Source organism: Panthera pardus, unplaced genomic scaffold (genome assembly GCF_024362965.1).
Source record: "Panthera pardus isolate Hobbes unplaced genomic scaffold, ASM2436296v1 HiC_scaffold_8, whole genome shotgun sequence".
NCBI classification, from domain to species: domain Eukaryota; kingdom Metazoa; phylum Chordata; class Mammalia; order Carnivora; family Felidae; genus Panthera; species Panthera pardus.
The window spans coordinates 97,660,013-97,678,739 of NW_026527013.1; the positions used below are offsets into that span (position 1 = coordinate 97,660,013).

The following is an 18,727-nucleotide window of genomic DNA, read 5'->3' on the forward strand; positions in this document are numbered from 1 at the left end:
CCTTTTCACATCTATGCATATACAGACATACGTCCTTGCACATACACACGTGCATATACACACCGTACTCTTTTCCACATAATGTGATCACAGTGTCTTCCCTTAGCATAGATCTTGAATATGTTTACGTGACATCACATCTGAAGGCTGCATAGATAGCTTTATGCCGGTGTGGCTCAATCATAATTTACGCATCAGCACCTCGCACTCAGCCGTCCAAACTAGAACTCCTGATCTTTCCTTTAAAGCCTGGACCTCTTACCGTGTTCCTCATCCCATGAATGGCACCCCCATTCATCCTCCTCCTTTCATGACAGAAATCTAGAAATCGTTCCTGCCATCTCCTCCTGCTGATCCCCGCGGCCAATTCAATCCACGACCCACTCCCGTTGCTATTTACTCCTCAAAGCGTCCCTCCCAGCTTCATCCCCGATAGCCACACCAGCTCAGGAGGTCTCCAACTCCAGCCTGGATTACAAAAGTAGCCTTGGAAGGAGTGTGCTGCAAGCCGTTCTGACCCCTCCAACCCCTTCTTCACAAAGCAGCCAAAATGCTCTTTGTGAAATGCAAATCTGATCGTGTCCTGCTTAAACCCCTCCGAAGACTTCCCCTAGGTTTTAGGCTGAAGATTACACTCTTAAATGCAGTCTAACAGGTCCTGCAAACTCTGCTCCTTGACCTGCTAGCTCGCCTCCTTTTGTGTTGGGCTCCCTCTTCTCTGTCAGCTCCAACTCCACTGGACTTCTTCCAGCACCTTTTATTTGCCAAGTCAACCTGCCCCAGGGCCTCTACAGAGCTCTTCTTTTACCTCAAATACACCTTTCCTCTTCACCTCACTAACATTTACTCACCCTTCAGATCTGCATACTTCCTCAGAGAAGCCTTCCTTAATCCCCCTGCCTGGCTAAATCCGTTACTTAGAAATTCTAGTAGTGTTTGTAGCACTTATCACAGATCGAAGGGCACATTTATATGTGTGATTATTTGATTTATCTCTGTCAGCCCCACTAGTGTAAAAGATCCTTAATGGTTGGGACCCTATAATCCCCAGCATCTCAGAGGGGACTCAAAACCAGTTGACACCCCCAGAAAATAAATAAATAAAAGAATTTTTAGTAAAGATGACCACTTCTTTTTCTAATTTTTCATTATTGCTATCAACCCTACAATAAACATCCTTATACTTTTACTTTTGAGCACTTTCACAAGTGTACCTATAAGCTAAACTCTTAGAAGTAAAACAGCCAGATAAAAAATAACCTTTCAGATTTTGATAAGCACATGTAGCAACCTGTTCTGTTTCCACTTCTGCGGTACCGGCCTTTGATTAGAATCAACTCTATAGCTAGAGAAAATGACAAATGTTAAAAGTGCTACACTGATTAACTATTTCATAAGAGAGAAAAACCAGCATCATTTAACCACATGTCTTACCAATTTGCTAAGGAGGAAAAAAAAAGAAAGAAAGAAACAGAGAAAAACCCCAAAAGAACACCGGGGCTATTTTTTTCTTTTCTCCTGCATTCCAAGGTAAAAGATCAACTTTACATCTATGACTATTGCTGAAGAAACCGGAAGCTAAAATATTTCACTTTAACTACTATAGGAAAATTAACTGCGATCTCTCCTTTCAAATTCACAATAACCCCAGATCTCCATAATAATCAGAGTGGTGACCAGATGAATGAGTGAAACACTGAAGAACGGGGAAGAATTTACACCAGAGCTGCCTAACTCCTAAGCATTTTTTAAATGAACAGCTTCATTTGTCAGAAAAGAAAGTCTTCCTTCCGAAGTCACAACAGATGCCCTGGCAATTCCCGGGGTACAGAATGCTGAGGATCTATTCTCAAAATCTGATTAGTCCAAGGCAATTAAGTAGAAAGTGAGACATGCCAAAGATGAGCTCTCTGTAAGCAATAAAGCACATTTAAACCGCTATTGCATACATATTGCATAATGATTCTCAGATGAAGATCAAAAGAAAAAAAATTCTACCCAAGTGACTCTAGAAGAAAACAGCACTTTAGCTTTACCCACGTTATTTTTCTCCAGGAACATGACATTAATAATCATGCCAACAACTTAATGTGTTGAGACTACCTATTTATTTCCTGAGACAACTTGTTCAACTTTTAAAATTTAACTTTGAGGATTATTTACTTCCCCGGCGCAGGAGCGATCACTGCATTCAAGGAATCGCAAATAGCCGCCCGTGGGTCAGGTGAACGAGCGTTGACAAGCCAGAAGCTCATCTCTGAGCATTTCTCTCTCAGAAATATGAGCTCAGCACAGGACCGCCTGTGGCATCTTCAACAACTGGGAAGTGAGCCATTACAAGTTGCCCTGTGCCTTATTACAATCCCACAAAAGTGCATGGCACTTTTATAAAAGATACAGAAAATAAGAACAAACTTGTTTAACATGAAAAATATACTTAACACAGTCAGTTAGAGTGACCATGGTTCTGACCTAACAACTGGAGTGAGAAAGTTCTGGGTATGGGGCTGGGGGTGTTGGGGAGAGACAGGAGTGAAAAAAGTAGGAAAAAGTTGGTTAAAAAAGATGACTGAAGGGTAGTTTCTTCTTTCTTTACATCGCTCATCACAGTCACCCTTAGTTTTCAAGGCTCTGGAGCATAAAAATAGTTTCCATGGAGTCAGATGTATTACAGGTTATCGTGCCTCAGAAGGGGGGGGGTCCTGTGTGTATACTCTATAAATTAATTTTGAGCAATCAGGTTTTCAAAGTTAGATATGGTAATCAAAATAAACGATCAACAGGCAGATGGACAGGAAAGAAAAATCTGCCACAAGACATGTTGAGACACTGAGAGTGTGCTCCTGAGATGGTCAGAATCCAGGCTAACCTGAAATGGAGAGAAGTTAAAAGGCCACAGGGTAGGAAATTACTTTTGATTGAAAGGTTTTATTTTCAATTGAAAAGCTAAAAATTATAACTAAGTATTGCAAGGTCATATAAGAGGGGTGAAAACTGCGGAAGGGACAACTGCCCCCCATTTCCCCCAGGGTAAGAGGATCCAGCAGCCAAGGGCTCAGCTGTCCTGCACCAGCAGCCAATGGCGGTTGCTCCCCCTTAACCCTGGGCTCCCCATCATCCATGGCCACTCTGCCCGGGAAGCCAGCTCCCAGCCAGCAAGAAACACCAGGAAAGGAATAACTATAGGAAACAAGTTAAGGTCAGGACACTTTGCAGGGGGAAATAAAAAGGGCACAAATAAACAAACAAACAAACCCTTTAATTCTCTTCTCAGATATTCAAGTTCGAAATACAATGAAAGGGGAGGAAGGAATGTGTTAAACTGCCCTGTTTCAGCTACTTTCCAGTTGTAAGAGATCAACTTGCAACACAGAGGATTATTCTTTTCAGACAGTTTATCAGAAAAAAATAAAATGTTTCCATCACAAGTATCTCTGCTGCCCTACGCAAAAATGTTAGCATGGCCTTCAGATTAAATATTCACTGAAACAAAGGTGAATAGTTCTGAGATTTTAAAAGAAGAGACCAAGTAAAGGTGTTAAGTTGATTCCCTGGCTGAGCTGCACTGTTAGAAAGGTCTGGAGTTGAAATCCAGCTCTACTTTTCATCCACTTCTAGTTCATCCACTAGATGCTAGTTCTGTTTCCCGAAACAAACAGAAAAGAGTTTATGTCTACTTTTAGTCTTCAAGCTAAACATTTCCAGACCCTTTGAGGATACCTCCTATGACAGGATTGCCAGACCCCTCATCATCCCCACGGACTGTTCTGGAAGTTGTCTAATTTGTCAACGTCTCTCTTTAAATGTGACAGCCAGAAATGGACGCAATACTACAGATGTGGTTAATTAGAGTGGGGTACTATTCGTTTTTGTGACATATGGACACTATACTATTATCAGAATCTAAATTTGATTTTTTTTTTCTCTTTTACAGAGACATCATGCTGCTGGTTCATATTAACCTTTTTCCTCAAAGATTGCCACCACATTAAGTCACCTTCTTCCTTATACACTGATGAATTATGATGCATTTACTGCTATTAAGTATCTTTTCACATAGCATCGCAGCCTATTTAAACCACATTAAACTCTAAATTCTTGTTATCTACTTGTAACAGTTCCCCCTTTTCAAGTCATTCCTGGATTTTAAAGCAAGCATCCTAGATCTTCATCAAAGTCATTCATAAAAATGCTGGAAAAACAAAAGACCCAGGGCAAAGGGTTAGATCTTTCTCCAGGGACCACTCTTGGACCCAAACCCAGTACCCCACACACCTGGAGGGTGCTAGTTCAGCCCGCCTCATGCCCACAAAGCAATCCCGCTAATCAACATACCATCTCACCCACAAGAGCATCTCAAGCCTTAACAAATGCTTTGCTGAAAGTAAGATTCACTTATGTTTCAAAACAACATGTAAAAAACCTATACATATTAAAATTATAGTCTTTGAAAACTACATATGCACACAGAACAAAGACTAAAAGGAAAGGAGCCTCAATGGAAATGTCTGTTCGGGCGTCAGACTGTGGAGACTGTTTTTTATTCAATACTGTGTTTACTATAGTTACATTGTTTAAAAAATTGAAGACACCAGGAATTCTTCTTAGAGAGAATGTTGCTTGGAGGCAGTTCATGTAAAACAGCTTTAAGAGACTTGAGACTCTATCTGATCCTACCAACTTGAAAACCCCAATCAAAAAATATTCAGTTAAAAAGACTTGTTGATCCTTAGGAACACTAGCTTCTTTTTTTTTTTTTTTTTTTTAATTTTGCTTTCCTGTTTTTGGCATAATATTTCTGGAAATCAGAGAGATAGCAAACCAGAGAACAGTATTCTAAAGTTTAGAAAAAGCCTGGATGGGGTATATACATATAAGAGTGTGTGTGTGTGTGTGTGTGTGTGTGTGTGTGTGTGTGTGTGTGTGAGAGAGAGAGAGAGAGAGAGAGAGAGAGAGAGAGACAGACAGGCAGAGACAGAGAGACAGAGAGTGAGTGACTCAGTCTGTTCATGTCTGTCTGTCTGTTATGTCTGTCTCTTTATCTATGCTGGAGAAGTTCAAAAGGATGAAAAGGAAAAAAAAAAGTCACCATGTTTAATAGTTCTGTGAAGATTTGGACTAAAACAGAGCTCCAGCCCAAGAATCTCTAATGGACACATAAACTCGTATCATCTATTCACCTAGAGTCCTCTTTTACACTAAGAGCAGGAAACAAGATCAGCAGTAGGATTTGCACTTTGGTGTTTAGAGCTGAGGCAAGGGTAAGGTTTAAGAAAAGGAGTCAGTAAGAGTAAGTGTACAGTTATCAAAAAAGAAAAGAAATAAAGTGGCTATTTATTTTGGAGAAAATATCCATAAATCCTGCCCTTATTGGAATCCCAAACAATCTGAATATTTGATGGAGAATTTTTTAACATGTCAGGGTTTCTTTACTGCCTCAGCATTTGTTTAGAGTATGGTTTTCTCAGTGGAAAACCAGCGTTATAAACTGAATACATGTTACCCTTATCTCTTTGGATGGTCTCTCACTAGGTTTCTCTGGTGCTGTCTCTTGCTATTTTTAATGTCTGAGAGCAAGACAAGTGAATATTCCACTTTGCTTAGAAATACAATTTGTTCATTGTCCTAGAAGCTAAGCTAAATACATCGGGTAAACCAACAGCTTTTAGATTTATGGAAAACCCTTATAATAAAGAGGTAAGATGAGCAAATACTAAGTCCAGTTGACAACTGAAAATTTTACTTTGCTTAGAAATAAATTTTGTCTACCACCCTAAAAGTGAAGCCAAAAGTATCTGGTAAATTAGCAGGTTCACAGATCTATAGCAAATTTTCATTTAAAATACATAAAATGTCCAACTAGAAAGTCTAATTATTTGACAAGTGAAAATTCCACTTTGTTTTGAAATACAATTTTCCCGCCACCCTAGAAATTAGGCTAAATACTTGAGGTAAGTCAACAGTTTCACAGATGGAAAATTGTCATAAAATAGGTTAAATGTCCAAAGAGAAGTCTAGCTAGTATTTGACAAGGGAAAATGCTACTTTGTTTTGAAATACAATTTTCCCATTGCACTAGAAGTTTAATACAGGTGGTCAATCAACAGCTTCATGGATCCACAGCAAATGCTCATCAAAATGAATTAAAATATCCAAATATAATGCCCAGTTATTATTTGATAAAATAAATATGCTCAGTAACACCTTTTTTTTTGCTTTACATGTAACCGTGTGCAAAATGGGTAAGAAACAGTCAACACTGAGAATATCTGAGAAAATCCAAAATTCACTTAGGAATAATAAATGTCAAAAAAGTGTTTTAAATTCTTGTCTATTAATTGGAGGGAGGCTAATGTTTTGTAAGATAACACAAATGTTATCTAAGGTATTTGTCAATGTTATATTTTTGTATTTATTTTTAATATTGTTTTGCTGTTTCAGATTTGAAAAGTCTTATCATAATTACTTATCAATGTTGTTTTTTTTGCTCAGAAAAGTATTTCTAAGCAAAATAAAAATTATTTAATATGAAGAGAAATAAAAAACACAAGGAAATACACCAAAATGATAACTATGTGTATGTTACAATAGTGAGATCAGAGGAAATTATCAGTTATCCAGTTTTAAATATTTATGTACTAACGTTGTTCATTTAAATTTTAATTAGAAAAAGCAATTAATATTATTTCCTTTAAAAAATCTCTGTAAATTTAATGTTGTTTAACAGTTAGGTCTCTTTGGAAAGAAAATAATGAAGGAAAATTAATTTGATCTGATTTTTAATTTTTAGGAATCATACATATGTAGCTCTATGAGAAATATATGTTATTTTGGTACATGTAAATGCATAAAGAAAGTCTGAAAAAGTAAACTACATAATGTGCATGGGGATTAGTTTAGGATGAAGAAGTTACAGGTGATCTTGATTTTCTTCTTGATTTTTTTCCCAGTTTTCTGGAGTTTTATTCTCCTGAATTTTGCACAGTGAATAAAAATTCAGTATGATAAAAAATAATACTAAAGATGTTTTTATACAAACAAATTCTGGTTAACATTTTGAAATAAAAAATGAAATTGGTTCAAAGTTATGCAAACTTTAAAAGTCTCGGGATAGATTTTTAAACTTTTATTTTCCCTACCATCTATCCTGGTTTTTAATCTCACTTTTTAGGTAAAGAATATCTATCCGTTAACAAATAGGCAAACTAAATTTTCTAGATTGAAAAAAACATCTAAGGGGTTGACAGTTCGGCAGTCAGAATGGTACTCTGACAAACATAAGACATCCTAAAATTTTATCTTGCAGAAAAGGATGAACATCTTAAGATTAAAGGCACTTCTAAAAAGTATAATTGTGTTCACCCAACTTCCTAGAAAAACATCTTCCACTGTTGGAAATTTTCACTTCATTCATTCATAGATCTGATGGTCAACATTTTATTTCTGATAAAAAGTAAAATCCCAGTAATTGTGTTCCACTTTTGTTTATTCCTAGAAAAGCTAGCTTTAATTGCGATCCCTGACACCCTGTCACGTACAATGGGTCGAATTCTTATTTATCCTATATGTATAAATAATCTGTAGCAATGTTACTAAAATATACTCAATTTTAGCCTTTAAATACAAATGTGGTCATCCGCATTTCAGAAACCTCACTCAGCTGTAGACAATTGGCTTTCCATTTTAACTTAAACCTCTTTTTCTAAGATTATCAACAAATTGTCCTTTTTCTCAGACCCTGACACTTTGAGGCGCTTAAATGGAAATCCTCGTTATGGCTCTTTTTTTTTTTTTTTTAAGCATCCTTGTTCATCAGTATTTCAGAGGTTTGCAACTCATTGCAATTTTATCTAAAGTAAAATATGTATGTTTATATGCATAAATACACACAAACATTTGTGGCCGAATCTCAGCAACACGCTTGAAAGGATTAAACATGCGGTTACCGTGACTAAATGTATTCATTCACTCTACAAGACTTAGAAAAACGTAACGTTGCAGAGAGAGCTAGGTCTCTGTGTAAACCTTGTAATCACCACTAAAAGGCCATAGCTGGGAGCCTCCGAAGCCTCCAAGCACACTGGAGGCATCCACAGCTGTTTTTAATTGTTTTTGCTTTTCAAAATAGTGCACTTGGTGGGGCAAACGCGGCTGTTTGCAGCGTCTCTGGCCCCCAGCCGGGGTTAACCCTGACCCGAACGCCCAGTTTAGCTCCCAGCATTTCACGATTCTGCTTCCCTGCTCCGTAAAATCTAAGAAAAACGAGATTTCCGCCGCCAAGAAATGCTTTTAGGAAGAAGGGGAATTAGGTGTTTCAAATGCACATTTTTGTGTTCCCTCCCGATCGGATTCAAGGAAAGAAAAAAAAGGATGTTTATGTGGAAGGGGATGCAGCTTGACACCCATTTCCTATGGCTTGTCTCCGGGCCGCAGAGCCCCATTCGTGTGGTAACGACCCCCAGAAAAATGGGCAACAACCCCCAAGTCTTTGCTTCAGGGATGGGGAGAGGTCCACCACCAGGGCTGGTAATTAGGGGTAGGGGGTGCGGTGGGAATGGAAATTGGAGACAGAATTTCTGCGCGCTCTGGGCAGGGAGGGGCCCGCGGGGGCGCGGAGAAAAAGAAAAGGCCAGGGGTCAAGGCTGAGAAGGGACTCACAGGGCCCAGGAATTGGGGTGCGGGGTGTTCTGGACAAGGGGTGTCGTGAGGATGCGGGTAGAAAGAGGGACTGGCGCCCAGAAAATGCCCCCAGGTACCCAAAACCCGGGCGGGGGATGGGGAGGCGGCGGCCTGTTGGCCCCAGGACCTCCCGTCGCGCGCGGGCCACTAACCTGTCAGCAAGAAGGTGCCAGTGGTCGCGGGGCTCATCCTGCGTGTCCCCCGACCCTGTCCCGTCCAAGCACAAGGGTCTCCCAGCTCCCACCACCGGGACAATTGCATTCTTGGCCTGACTAGGCCGGCCGTCCTCGATTCTCCCCTCCCCTCCCTTTCTTCTTTCCTCCCAGCTTGGCCAGTTCAGCATCAGCATCCTGCACCCCCTCCTTAATCCCGTACTCCCCCTAGCGGCGGGCCAGTGTAGCGTGGCCATCGCCCCCACCCCCATCCCCCAATCCCCCCCCAACCCCCGCCCCCGCTCCCCTCCGCCCCCCTAACCCGCGGAGCACGCTGGGATTTGGCGCCCCCCTCCTCTGTTCAGCCTATATAAGGCTCCCGGTCGGCGCTCCCGGTACACGCGCTTCAACTTCGGTTGGTGTGTGTCGAAGAAACCTGACTACGACCTGGGGAGAACAGCGAAGAGGGTCCACCGAGCCTTGCGAAAGGTCCGCTGAGCGGGCTCGCGTCCGGGGCCACTCCGGGCTGCGGAGCACCCAGCGGAACCCACGCCTGGCACAGGTGTGGGACCCCGTCCTCCTGTCTTCGCAGAGGAGTCCTCGCGTGGTGAGTATGCGGTGAGGATGTTTCTTTTTTTAAGATCACATTCATTCCCTGTCCTTTTCGGGAGCTGCGGGAGATAGAGTAGTGCCCCTAAGTGTCTCCACGAAAATCTTGTCACGCCTTCACTGGCTGTACCCCAAAACAGAGTGGAGAGAGAAACCAAGCCTTCAGGGCTTTGATTTCCAGGACCCAAGTCCAGATAAGAGCTGTAGACAGACATGAGCTGCGGACAGACATGAGCTGCAGACGGATAAGAGCTACAGACCAATTTGCAATTTGTTCTTCAAATGCGCTACATAGTGATAGGCGCTACAAACTAATTGGCGCTTCAATGCGCTATAAACTGATAAGCGCTTCAAATGCACTGTAGACTGGCGCTTCAAATGCGCTACTAGCTGATGGGTGCTTCAATGCGCTACAAACTGATAAGCGCGTCAGATGCGCTATAGATGGATGGACGCTTCAATGCGCTTACAAACCATTATGGACTGCAGCAATATATGAGCTACAGACTGATGATTGATTTGCGCTTTAAATGCGCTACAAAATCTGAGCTGCAGAAGATTAGCGCTACAAAAATGATACCATTAGCACTACAACAGCGCTTCATTGTGTTACAAGGCACAGGAACTGCAGAGGTACATGAGCTGCAGAGAATTTACACCTAAAATGCGCTACAAAGTAATAACAGCTGCAGAGATATACAAGCTGCACTGTTTTATGCTATAAAGAAACCTGCTATAAAGGGACAAGAGCTGTAGAGTAAGATTACTCCGTCTTCTTAGAGGGGGACCCCACCCTTTGTCTCTAACACACCTTTTGGAATGGCTCCCACTATGTTTTTCTGCAGGACGGTTGTCTGCATGATGGTGCTGTTACACAAAATGGAGCCCCGGGCAAAAATTAGTGTTTAACATTCTGCCCACACCATTCCTGCTATAGCAGTGGAGTGGAGGGGCGCTGACTTGAGTGTAAAAGGGAATCTTTTGGTGGTGGCAGAGCGAGCTGCCTTGCCTAGTTGCGCTTGATTGAAGTGGCAGTGTAGTTGTAGTGGTGGCGCGAATGGGCGTCCAGCAACAGTTTGTGGAAACTGTTGGTTTGCTTAGTATGGGCGGGGGGGGGGGGGGGTTGGATCTGGGGATGATTGCTCTTGTTGCATGAAATGAATCTGGCTGTTGGAGGCTGGTGGGAGGGGTTTTGGGAGGGGGGGATCGTGGGAGAGGCAAACAGCCAGTCTCAGACCTGCCCCGCCCATTCTAGCGCGCCTTCTCTGCAGTATCTGCTCAGAGCGGGCTTAGCGCCTCCCAGCGCCTACTCAGCGCGCGCCTCCTCTGCAGCGCGCCTTCCTAGAGCGCGCCTTCTAGACCATTTCTCCCCAACCCCGCCCCTCCCTAGCCCCCTCCTCTGGGTGTCTCCCCCCCAGACCCCGCCTCTCCTTGAGCCCGCCTCCTCTGAGGCCTGTCCCCAGGCCCTGCCTCCCCGTGAGCCCGCCTCCTTTGAGGCCTCTTCCCCAGGCCCCGCCTCTCCCTGAGCCCTCCCCTGAGGCCACACCCCCAGGCCCCGCCTCTCCCTGAGCCCTTCTCCTCTGAGGTGGCTCCCCCCAGACCCCACCTCCCCCTGTGAGCCCACCTCCTCTGAGGTGGCACCCCCCTGAAACCTCCCTCCCTAGGCCCGCCTCCTCTGAGGTGGCTTGCTCAAACCCCGCCTCTCCAAAGCTTGGCCCCTCCCTGAGCCAGCCTCTTCTGAGTTGGCCTACGGCCCCGCCTCCCCGGAACCCGCCTGCGCCTGCGCAGTGTGAGCCCCCAGCCCCTCCCATCAGGCCCACCTCCTCTGCGCCTGCGCACTGCCTTCTCTGCCTGAGCCTGGCTGCACAGCCCCTCCCTTCTGCGGTTTCTGTGGCGCCGGTTTTGCTTTTTATCCAGCAGTGTCTAATAAATATAAGAACAATAAACAAGAACAATTAGCAACAATGATAATTATACCTGGAATTTACAAGCACTTTTTACAAGTGCTTTGCATATATTAAATAACATAATCCACAATTTAAACTTGACAGTGGGTTATGAAAGGTGCTTCTGAGCATACATGGCTGGTGCCTCTAAGGGCAATCCAGCTAAATATTTTTACTATAAATGAGAAATAAGTTGTTTTAAATACTTTTAAGGTTTTTTTTTGAGACACTAATGGGCATTTATGGTGGCTTACTGGAATAGGATTCTTTGGTGGATACAAAATAAGGAACAATTTGAACTGTGTTTCCTAGGAGTTTAGTGGCTTATTGGCATTGTTGGCCTTGGAGCAAGGATGAGGTGTTTATGTGTATGCCTGTGCAGCTAGGTTTTTTTTTTCTTGGAACCCTAGGGTATTAGCCCTGGCTAACTTGCCTGCATATTTATTAATTGTGCCTGGCACATGGTAGGCATTCATTAAATATGTGTTAAATGACCAGAGTAAATTGGTTTATTCAGTGCCTTCTTTGGTGTCTGCAGGTGTTTTCTGGTTTTTTTTCTGTGGTGCTTTGCTGTGCTGGATTGTCCAAGGCATTGCTAGCCTTATTTCTCACACTTAATAGGATCTTTAAAAAAAAAAGCGTGTATGTATATATATATATATATATATATATATATATATATATATATACACTTTAAACTCCAATAATGCAAGCTGTAATTATAATTAAAAAACACTATTTTAATTTAAAATATTCAGAAGAATTAGCTTTTTTAAAATAAAAAGCAAAAACTAATTATTTAAATATTTAAATTTGGGGTGAGTGGATTACTTACTGGTGGTACATAATTTTCATTTAAAATTTGTATAATGTAAAAACATTTTGAACATAGTTGAACATTTTAGCTGGCATTGCTAAACTTTTTTATTAAACCAATTTATGCCTTACTTTTAGTCATATGTACCATGTTTATGTTTCTAACTAAATGAAGAAATTTTAAAACCTCATTTATCTTGATACTTTTATACATACTTATAATTACAGCTTTCAGTAAGTCCCCATGCCCACCTTGCTACCCTGACCCTCCCCCCCCCCCCCACTCCTCTTAGGAAATTCTGTGTCTGCATTTTTTTAAAGTTCAAAACAATGGTCAAAATGTGCATATTAATATAATTTGCATTTCACAAATAGTACACAGAGTACTAAAAAAGAAATTGGGACTTTTGAAAATGTAAAGCAATTAAGAGTTGCTTAATGAAGTGTCATTTCCTAATGAGATGTTTAATGTGTGACAGTTTTGGACCACTATTACTCTTTGATATGTTTGGGGAACGGAGGTTTTTAGAAGTCATCCTGAATAGTCAGAGATGAATTAAATGTATTTAATTCCTATATAGACTAGCAATGAATTCTTTTTCATATGTAAAGGTGACATCTGTCCCATGTGGCTCGGCTCTATGCTATGTATCCTTTCAGGTTTTCCTAAAACCTGACTGCACCTCCCCAGTACAGCCCCTCATAAGGGGGGTTTAAAGAGCCATAGTTCTGTAATTCAAATCAAGTCATAATGCTCCTGTTTCTATGTTAACTGGTGCTCTAGTTACTGTTTAAATATTTTAAAACTTTATTTACACAAATGTTAACCTGCCTGCCCACTATCCTATCACTTTTAAAGTTGAAACCGCTCTTCTCTGGACAGTCATCTCCTTTAGGATTTAGAACCCCACCCCAAAATTTAAAACCCCAGAGGTGGGCACCTGAAACCTGATCTTGGTAAAGGTCAGGGGTCTCAAACTGGTGACCTTGCAGGCCAAATAAGACCCTTAATTTGTTTGACCAGCACTGGAATACAATTTTTTTTAAAGAATTGAATGTCTTTGGGGAGGGGGGGCATGCGTCCCCAAATTACAGTCACAGCCTCCTCCTTACTGTCTTAACTTCAGGTCCTTTTCACTTTTATGGTACCTTCCTGTATACTAAAAGCATTTGAATTTTAAACGCTTATTATTGATCTTCTGATTCCCCAAACAATACAATGATTGCTGATTTCTGAACATGTTGTTATATCTGTCCTATTATTGTATTTTGCAGATATTAAAACCCATCAGATCTGGGCCTCAATAAAACTCATCTCAGTGACTGTGATTGACATGTAGGTTGTTAACCTTCCTGACCTGGGTCAGGCAGCGCCAGGCCATGCTCTGAATGCCTTTCCAGAATTTTGAAAGTATTGTCTGGATGACAGAAGTGGCACCTGAGTCACCTGACTTGTGCTTATTAGTTGTTGTTTAATGGGACATTAAAACTCTTAATTTTGTAAATAAAAAGTCCACTATTTTGTAACCTTATATTCTGAGTGTCACCAATACAGTTATCTCCAAGGAGTTGGAAATGAAACAGTGTCACAGGTTATGATGTATTGCATCTTCTAGTTTTTCTGCATTTTTAGACTATTTAGAATATTTAATCTTAAATGTCAATTAAAACTATTAAAATGGCACAGTAATTCTGTCCCTTAAAGATTCTGCTTGGGGGCTTGGAGGGAGATTCTGCTTGCTGTATAGCCACTCCTTGGAGTAGGGAGGGGGAGGGTAGGGGAGGGGCCTAAAGGATTATGAGGGGTCTTAAGGAAGAGGAAGGAAAGGGTATTTCTCTACACCCAGGGTCAAGGCTGAAGTGTACAGCCATCATTTTTGATTATCACGTTGTTTTTTTTTCTTATGCCCTATTGATTGAAATGTTAGCTATTTTTCACCTAACTTCTTTGAATAACACATGTTTATCTTTGTGGGTTGTAAATAATATAATTAATTTAGTGTCCATTTTGCCTTGATGAGTCAGAGAGGAAAAGGTGGCCAAGACTGCCAAGTTAAAATTGTAGTGAATAGGCAGTCTGCCTGCTTTGTATATTATATTTTTAAACTTTTGAGCACTTTTCTAAAGTTTTCCAAATATGAGAATTTAATGCTCATTGTAAAGTTATTAAAAAAATTACTCTAAATGCACTTAGCCCTATTTTTAGGAAGTACATAGGCACTGTTGGATCATTTATTTTAGGTGTGATTTATTGTCCCCATACCCATAATTAGGAACCTTTAATCCCCCAACCCCCCCATGCGCCATATATCCACTCACCACCTAGGAGTGCAGCCCTATCCTGCTCTAAATTACAAACTTTTTGTTTGGTGGGACTGTGCTGACAAATTTTGTTTAAAAACAAGAAATTGCAAACTGGTGACCTGGAAGTCAAATGAGGTCCTGGATTTGTTCAACCTACGGTATATACAAAAATAATTTAAAAATTTAGGTGGAAAATGTATGCCTAGGTTGCTATAGTTGCAGCCCCTCCCTATTTTAATCTTAGCCTCTTTAAACAGAATGTTACATTTCTATTTTCTTATTAATAACTTTATGAATAACTATCAATAACTTATTAATAACTTTAATAACTATTAATAATGTAATAACTAACAGTTATTAAATATTCACCCTGTGCCTTACCTGCATTGTTTAATTAAATCTATACTGTAAGTTTTTGAGTGTCCAATTTGATAGCTCAGCTCCTCCTAAGAGGCATCAATTAATATTTGCTGATTGATCGTATAATAAGGAGGGAAACTGATATACACATGTTGCTGCTCAGTGCCACTTCTGTCCCACAGGGAATTCTCTTTGGGAAGTCAAATTGTGGTCAGAAAAGTAATTTAGATAATCTTGTGGGTTTTGTGGCAGTTGTTGTTTGTTTTGATAATCATTTACCTTCTGCATGGAGGTAGACCACATGACAGTTGGCCAAAGTGCCCCCTTCCCCCAGAGTTGATGAATATAGGCATTGTGATTTTAAGCCCCCACCTTTTTTTTTTTTTTTTTTTTTTTTTTGGTTCCCTATTAGCTGGAATATTAGCTGTGTTTCAGGTAACTTGTCTAATAACAGTTAATCATTTTGGCTTTACTTTGTGGTTTTATTCTGACTGGGTCTTTGACTTGAGAGGTTTTTGCTGTGCTCTCTTGATACAGAGTTGTTTGTTTACAATGTCTCAGTGTTCTTTTCTAGTTGGTGAAGGGAAGCTTGCTGTTGATATAGTTATGTGTTGTTGAGTCATAATGAACAGGTGACATTTGAGGAGGAAAAGGTCATTTGGATTTTTAAAAAATGGGGTGCTTTTTGTTATGCTTTGTTTAATTGATTAATTTCTTTCTCCCCTTTTCAAGGTTTGCATTTCTTTATTAATTACTGATGTAAACAAGTAGGGCAAAGAGATACTTTAAATACTCATGTATTTAAAGTATTTTTGGTGGATACTTTAAATACTCATGTATTTAAAGTATTTTGGTTCATACTTTAAATACTCATGTATTTAAAGTATTTTGGTGCATACTTTAAGTACTCATGTATTTAAAGTATTTTGGTGGACTCTCTAAATGCTAAATTCTTTTTTGTAATGTGTTGCTTTGAATGTACATGTTAAATTTATGCTTTTGTCTTCCTTTACAGAAACAAAAAGCTTTTGAAAACAAAAAGAAGAAAGGGTGGAAGAGGAGGCCAGGACCCAGGCCTCCATCCCCACAGGAGCGAAGCTGCACCTGGGAGGTCCCCTCCCACTCCAACTCTCACCCTGGGGCCCGACTGCCCACCTCCTCCTCCTCCTCCTCCCCCCAACGGCCCTTCCTCCTCCTCTTCCTCCTGCTCCTCCTCCTCTTCTTCTTCTTCTTCCTCCTCGCGCAGCGGCCAAAGAGGCCAGTACATCCCCAACCTGGCCGAACGAAGGCGGGACGATCTCTCTGAAGAGATCAACAACCTCAGAGAGAAGGTCATGAAGCAGTCAGAGGAGAACAACAACCTGCAGAACCAGGTGCAGAAACTCACGGAGGAGAACACCTCCCTCCGTGAGCAAGTGGAGCCCGCCCCTCAGGATGAGGAGGATGACCTCGAGCTCCGAGGTGCTGCGGCGGCCGCTGCCCCCGCCCACTCCCATAGAGGAAGAGTGCCCAGATGACCTTCCCGAGAAGTTTGACGGCAACCCAGACATGCTGGTTCCTTTCATGGCCCAGTGCCAGCTCTTCATGGAAAAGAGCACCCGAGATTTCTCAGTCGATCGCGTCCGCGTCTGCTTCGTGACCAGCATGATGACCGGCCGTGCCGCCCGCTGGGCCTCCGCGAAGCTGGAGCGATCCCACTACCTGATGCACAACTACCCAGCCTTCATGACCGAGATGAAGCACGTCTTTGAAGACCCTCAGAGGCGGGAGGCTGCCAAACGCAAGATCAGACGTCTGCGCCAAGGCATGGGGTCAGTCATCGACTATTCCAACGCCTTCCAGATGATTGCCCAGGACCTGGATTGGAATGAGCCCGCCCTGATTGACCAGTACCACGAGGGCCTCAGCGACCACATCCAGGCGGAGCTGTCGCGCCTTGAAGTGGCCAAGTCGCTGTCCGCACTGATAGGCCAGTGCATCCACATCGAGAGGAGGCTGGCCAGAGCAGCCGCGGCGCGCAAGCCTCGCTCCCCGCCGCGCGCGCTCGTTCTGCCGCACATCACCAGCCACCACCAGGTAGATCCCACCGAGCCTGTGGGAGGTGCCCGCATGCGCCTGACCCAGGAAGAAAAGGAACGACGCAGAAAGCTGAACCTTTGCCTCTACTGTGGGAATGGAGGTCACTACGCCGACAACTGTCCTGCCAAGGCCTCAAAGGCTTCGCCGGCGGGAAACTCCCCGGCCCCGCTGTAGAGGGACCTTCAGCGACCGGGCCAGAATTAATAAGGTCCCCACAAGATGATGCTTCATCTCCACACTTGCAAGTGATGCTCCAGATTCATCTCCCGGGCAGACACACCCTGTTCGTCCGAGCCATGATCGATTCTGGTGCTTCTGGCAACTTCATCGATCACGAGTACGTTGCCCAAAATGGGATTCCTCTGAGAGTCAAGGACTGGCCGATACTTGTGGAAGCAATTGACGGACGTCCCATAGCATCGGGCCCCGTTGTCCACGAAACACATGACCTGATCGTTGACCTGGGAGATCACCGCGAGGTGCTGTCATTCGACGTGACTCAGTCTCCGTTCTTCCCCGTTGTCCTCGGGGTGCGCTGGCTGAGCACACACGACCCCAACATCACATGGAGCACCCGATCTATCGTCTTTGATTCTGAATATTGCCGATACCACTGCCGGATGTACTCTCCGATACCACCGTCGCTCCCCCCACCAGCGCAGCCGTCCTTCTACTACCCGGTGGATGGATACAGAGTTTACCAACCAGTGAGGTACTACTACGTCCAGAACGTGTACACTCCGGTGGATGAAAACGTCTACCCAGATCACCGTCTGGCTGACCCGACCATAGAGATGATCCCTGGAGCACACAGTATCCCCAGCGGACACGTGTACTCACTGTCCGAGCCTGAAATGGCAGCTCTGCGAGATTTCGTGGCCAGAAACGTGAAAGATGGGCTGATCACCCCAACGATCGCCCCCAACGGAGCCCAAGTTCTCCAGGTGAAAAGGGGGTGGAAACTGCAAGTTTCCTACGACTGCCGAGCTCCCAACAACTTCACCATCCAGAATCAGTATCCTCGACTCTCTATTCCAAATTTGGATGACCAGGCTCACCTGGCGACGTATACTGAATACGTACCTCAGATACCTGGATACCAAACGTACCCCACCTATGCCACGTACCCGACCTACCCGGTAGGATTCGCCTGGTACCCAGTGGGGCGAGACGGACACGGGCGATCGCTCTATGTCCCCGTGATGATCACCTGGAATCCGCATTGGTACCGCCAGCCTCCGGTACCCCAGTATCCGCCGCCGCAGCCGCCGCCGCCGCCGCCCGCCTCCGCCGCCGCCGCCGTCTTACAGCACCATGTAAGCACTTGTCGTGTCCTTCGAGATCTCTGCCCTCACATTTACTCCTGTTCAGCTTCTCAACCAATGACTGTGTGCCAAATTGGGCTACTGCATCTTCAGGCCAAACCTGAGGCACGGTCCTCTCTGAAACGGCTAGGGAAAGGTCAGGGCCACCCTGGACGGGCACACGTCCTGAAAAGCACCAAAAGAGCGACAGAGCATTTACCAACAAATTCTCTCTCGGTTTTCCACCGTAACTGCCAACATAACGAAAATTCGTTGAAATCTCTGTCACCATCTGAATTAATAGGCTGCCAGATTCCACCTTTAACATTTACAGAGAAGCTGATACAAACACAGGAAATGCTGATTTCTCTATGGAGGGGGAGATACAGAGGAGGAGGAGGAGGACATGACTTTTCTTGCAGTTTCGGTACCCTCTTTACATCATTGGAGGTCCGACGCCTTATTAAGGAAGCCAGAA

General features: G+C 43.2%; 2 protein-coding genes across 14 annotated transcripts in view; one reads left to right on the forward strand and one right to left on the reverse strand.

The window, feature by feature from the left end:
* SGCE (sarcoglycan epsilon) overlaps positions 1 to 9,013 on the reverse strand; it is a 69,268-nt gene extending 60,255 nt beyond the window's left edge. For 4 of the 13 annotated variants that reach the window (XM_019443352.2, XM_019443348.2, XM_053897009.1 and 1 more), the window contains exon 1: positions 8,832 to 9,009. In XM_019443352.2, the coding sequence (XP_019298897.1) occupies positions 8,832 to 8,940 (109 nt within the window). In that variant the 5' untranslated portion in view covers positions 8,941 to 9,009. Of the gene's footprint in view, positions 1 to 8,831 lie in introns of all 13 variants that reach the window. The other 9 variants (XM_019443347.2, XM_019443346.2, XM_019443350.2 and 6 more) reach the window with 5 other exon arrangements.
* Positions 9,014 to 9,153: 140 nt separating this feature from the next.
* Positions 9,154 to 18,374, forward strand: PEG10 (paternally expressed 10). Its single transcript, XM_019443356.2, is given in 5 exon segments — positions 9,154 to 9,449; positions 15,882 to 16,347; positions 16,349 to 17,090; positions 17,093 to 18,225; positions 18,227 to 18,374. Coding segments are annotated over 5 exon segments (2,385 nt in total). The 5' UTR covers positions 9,154 to 9,444; the 3' UTR covers positions 18,266 to 18,374.
* Positions 18,375 to 18,727: the final 353 nt, after the last annotated feature.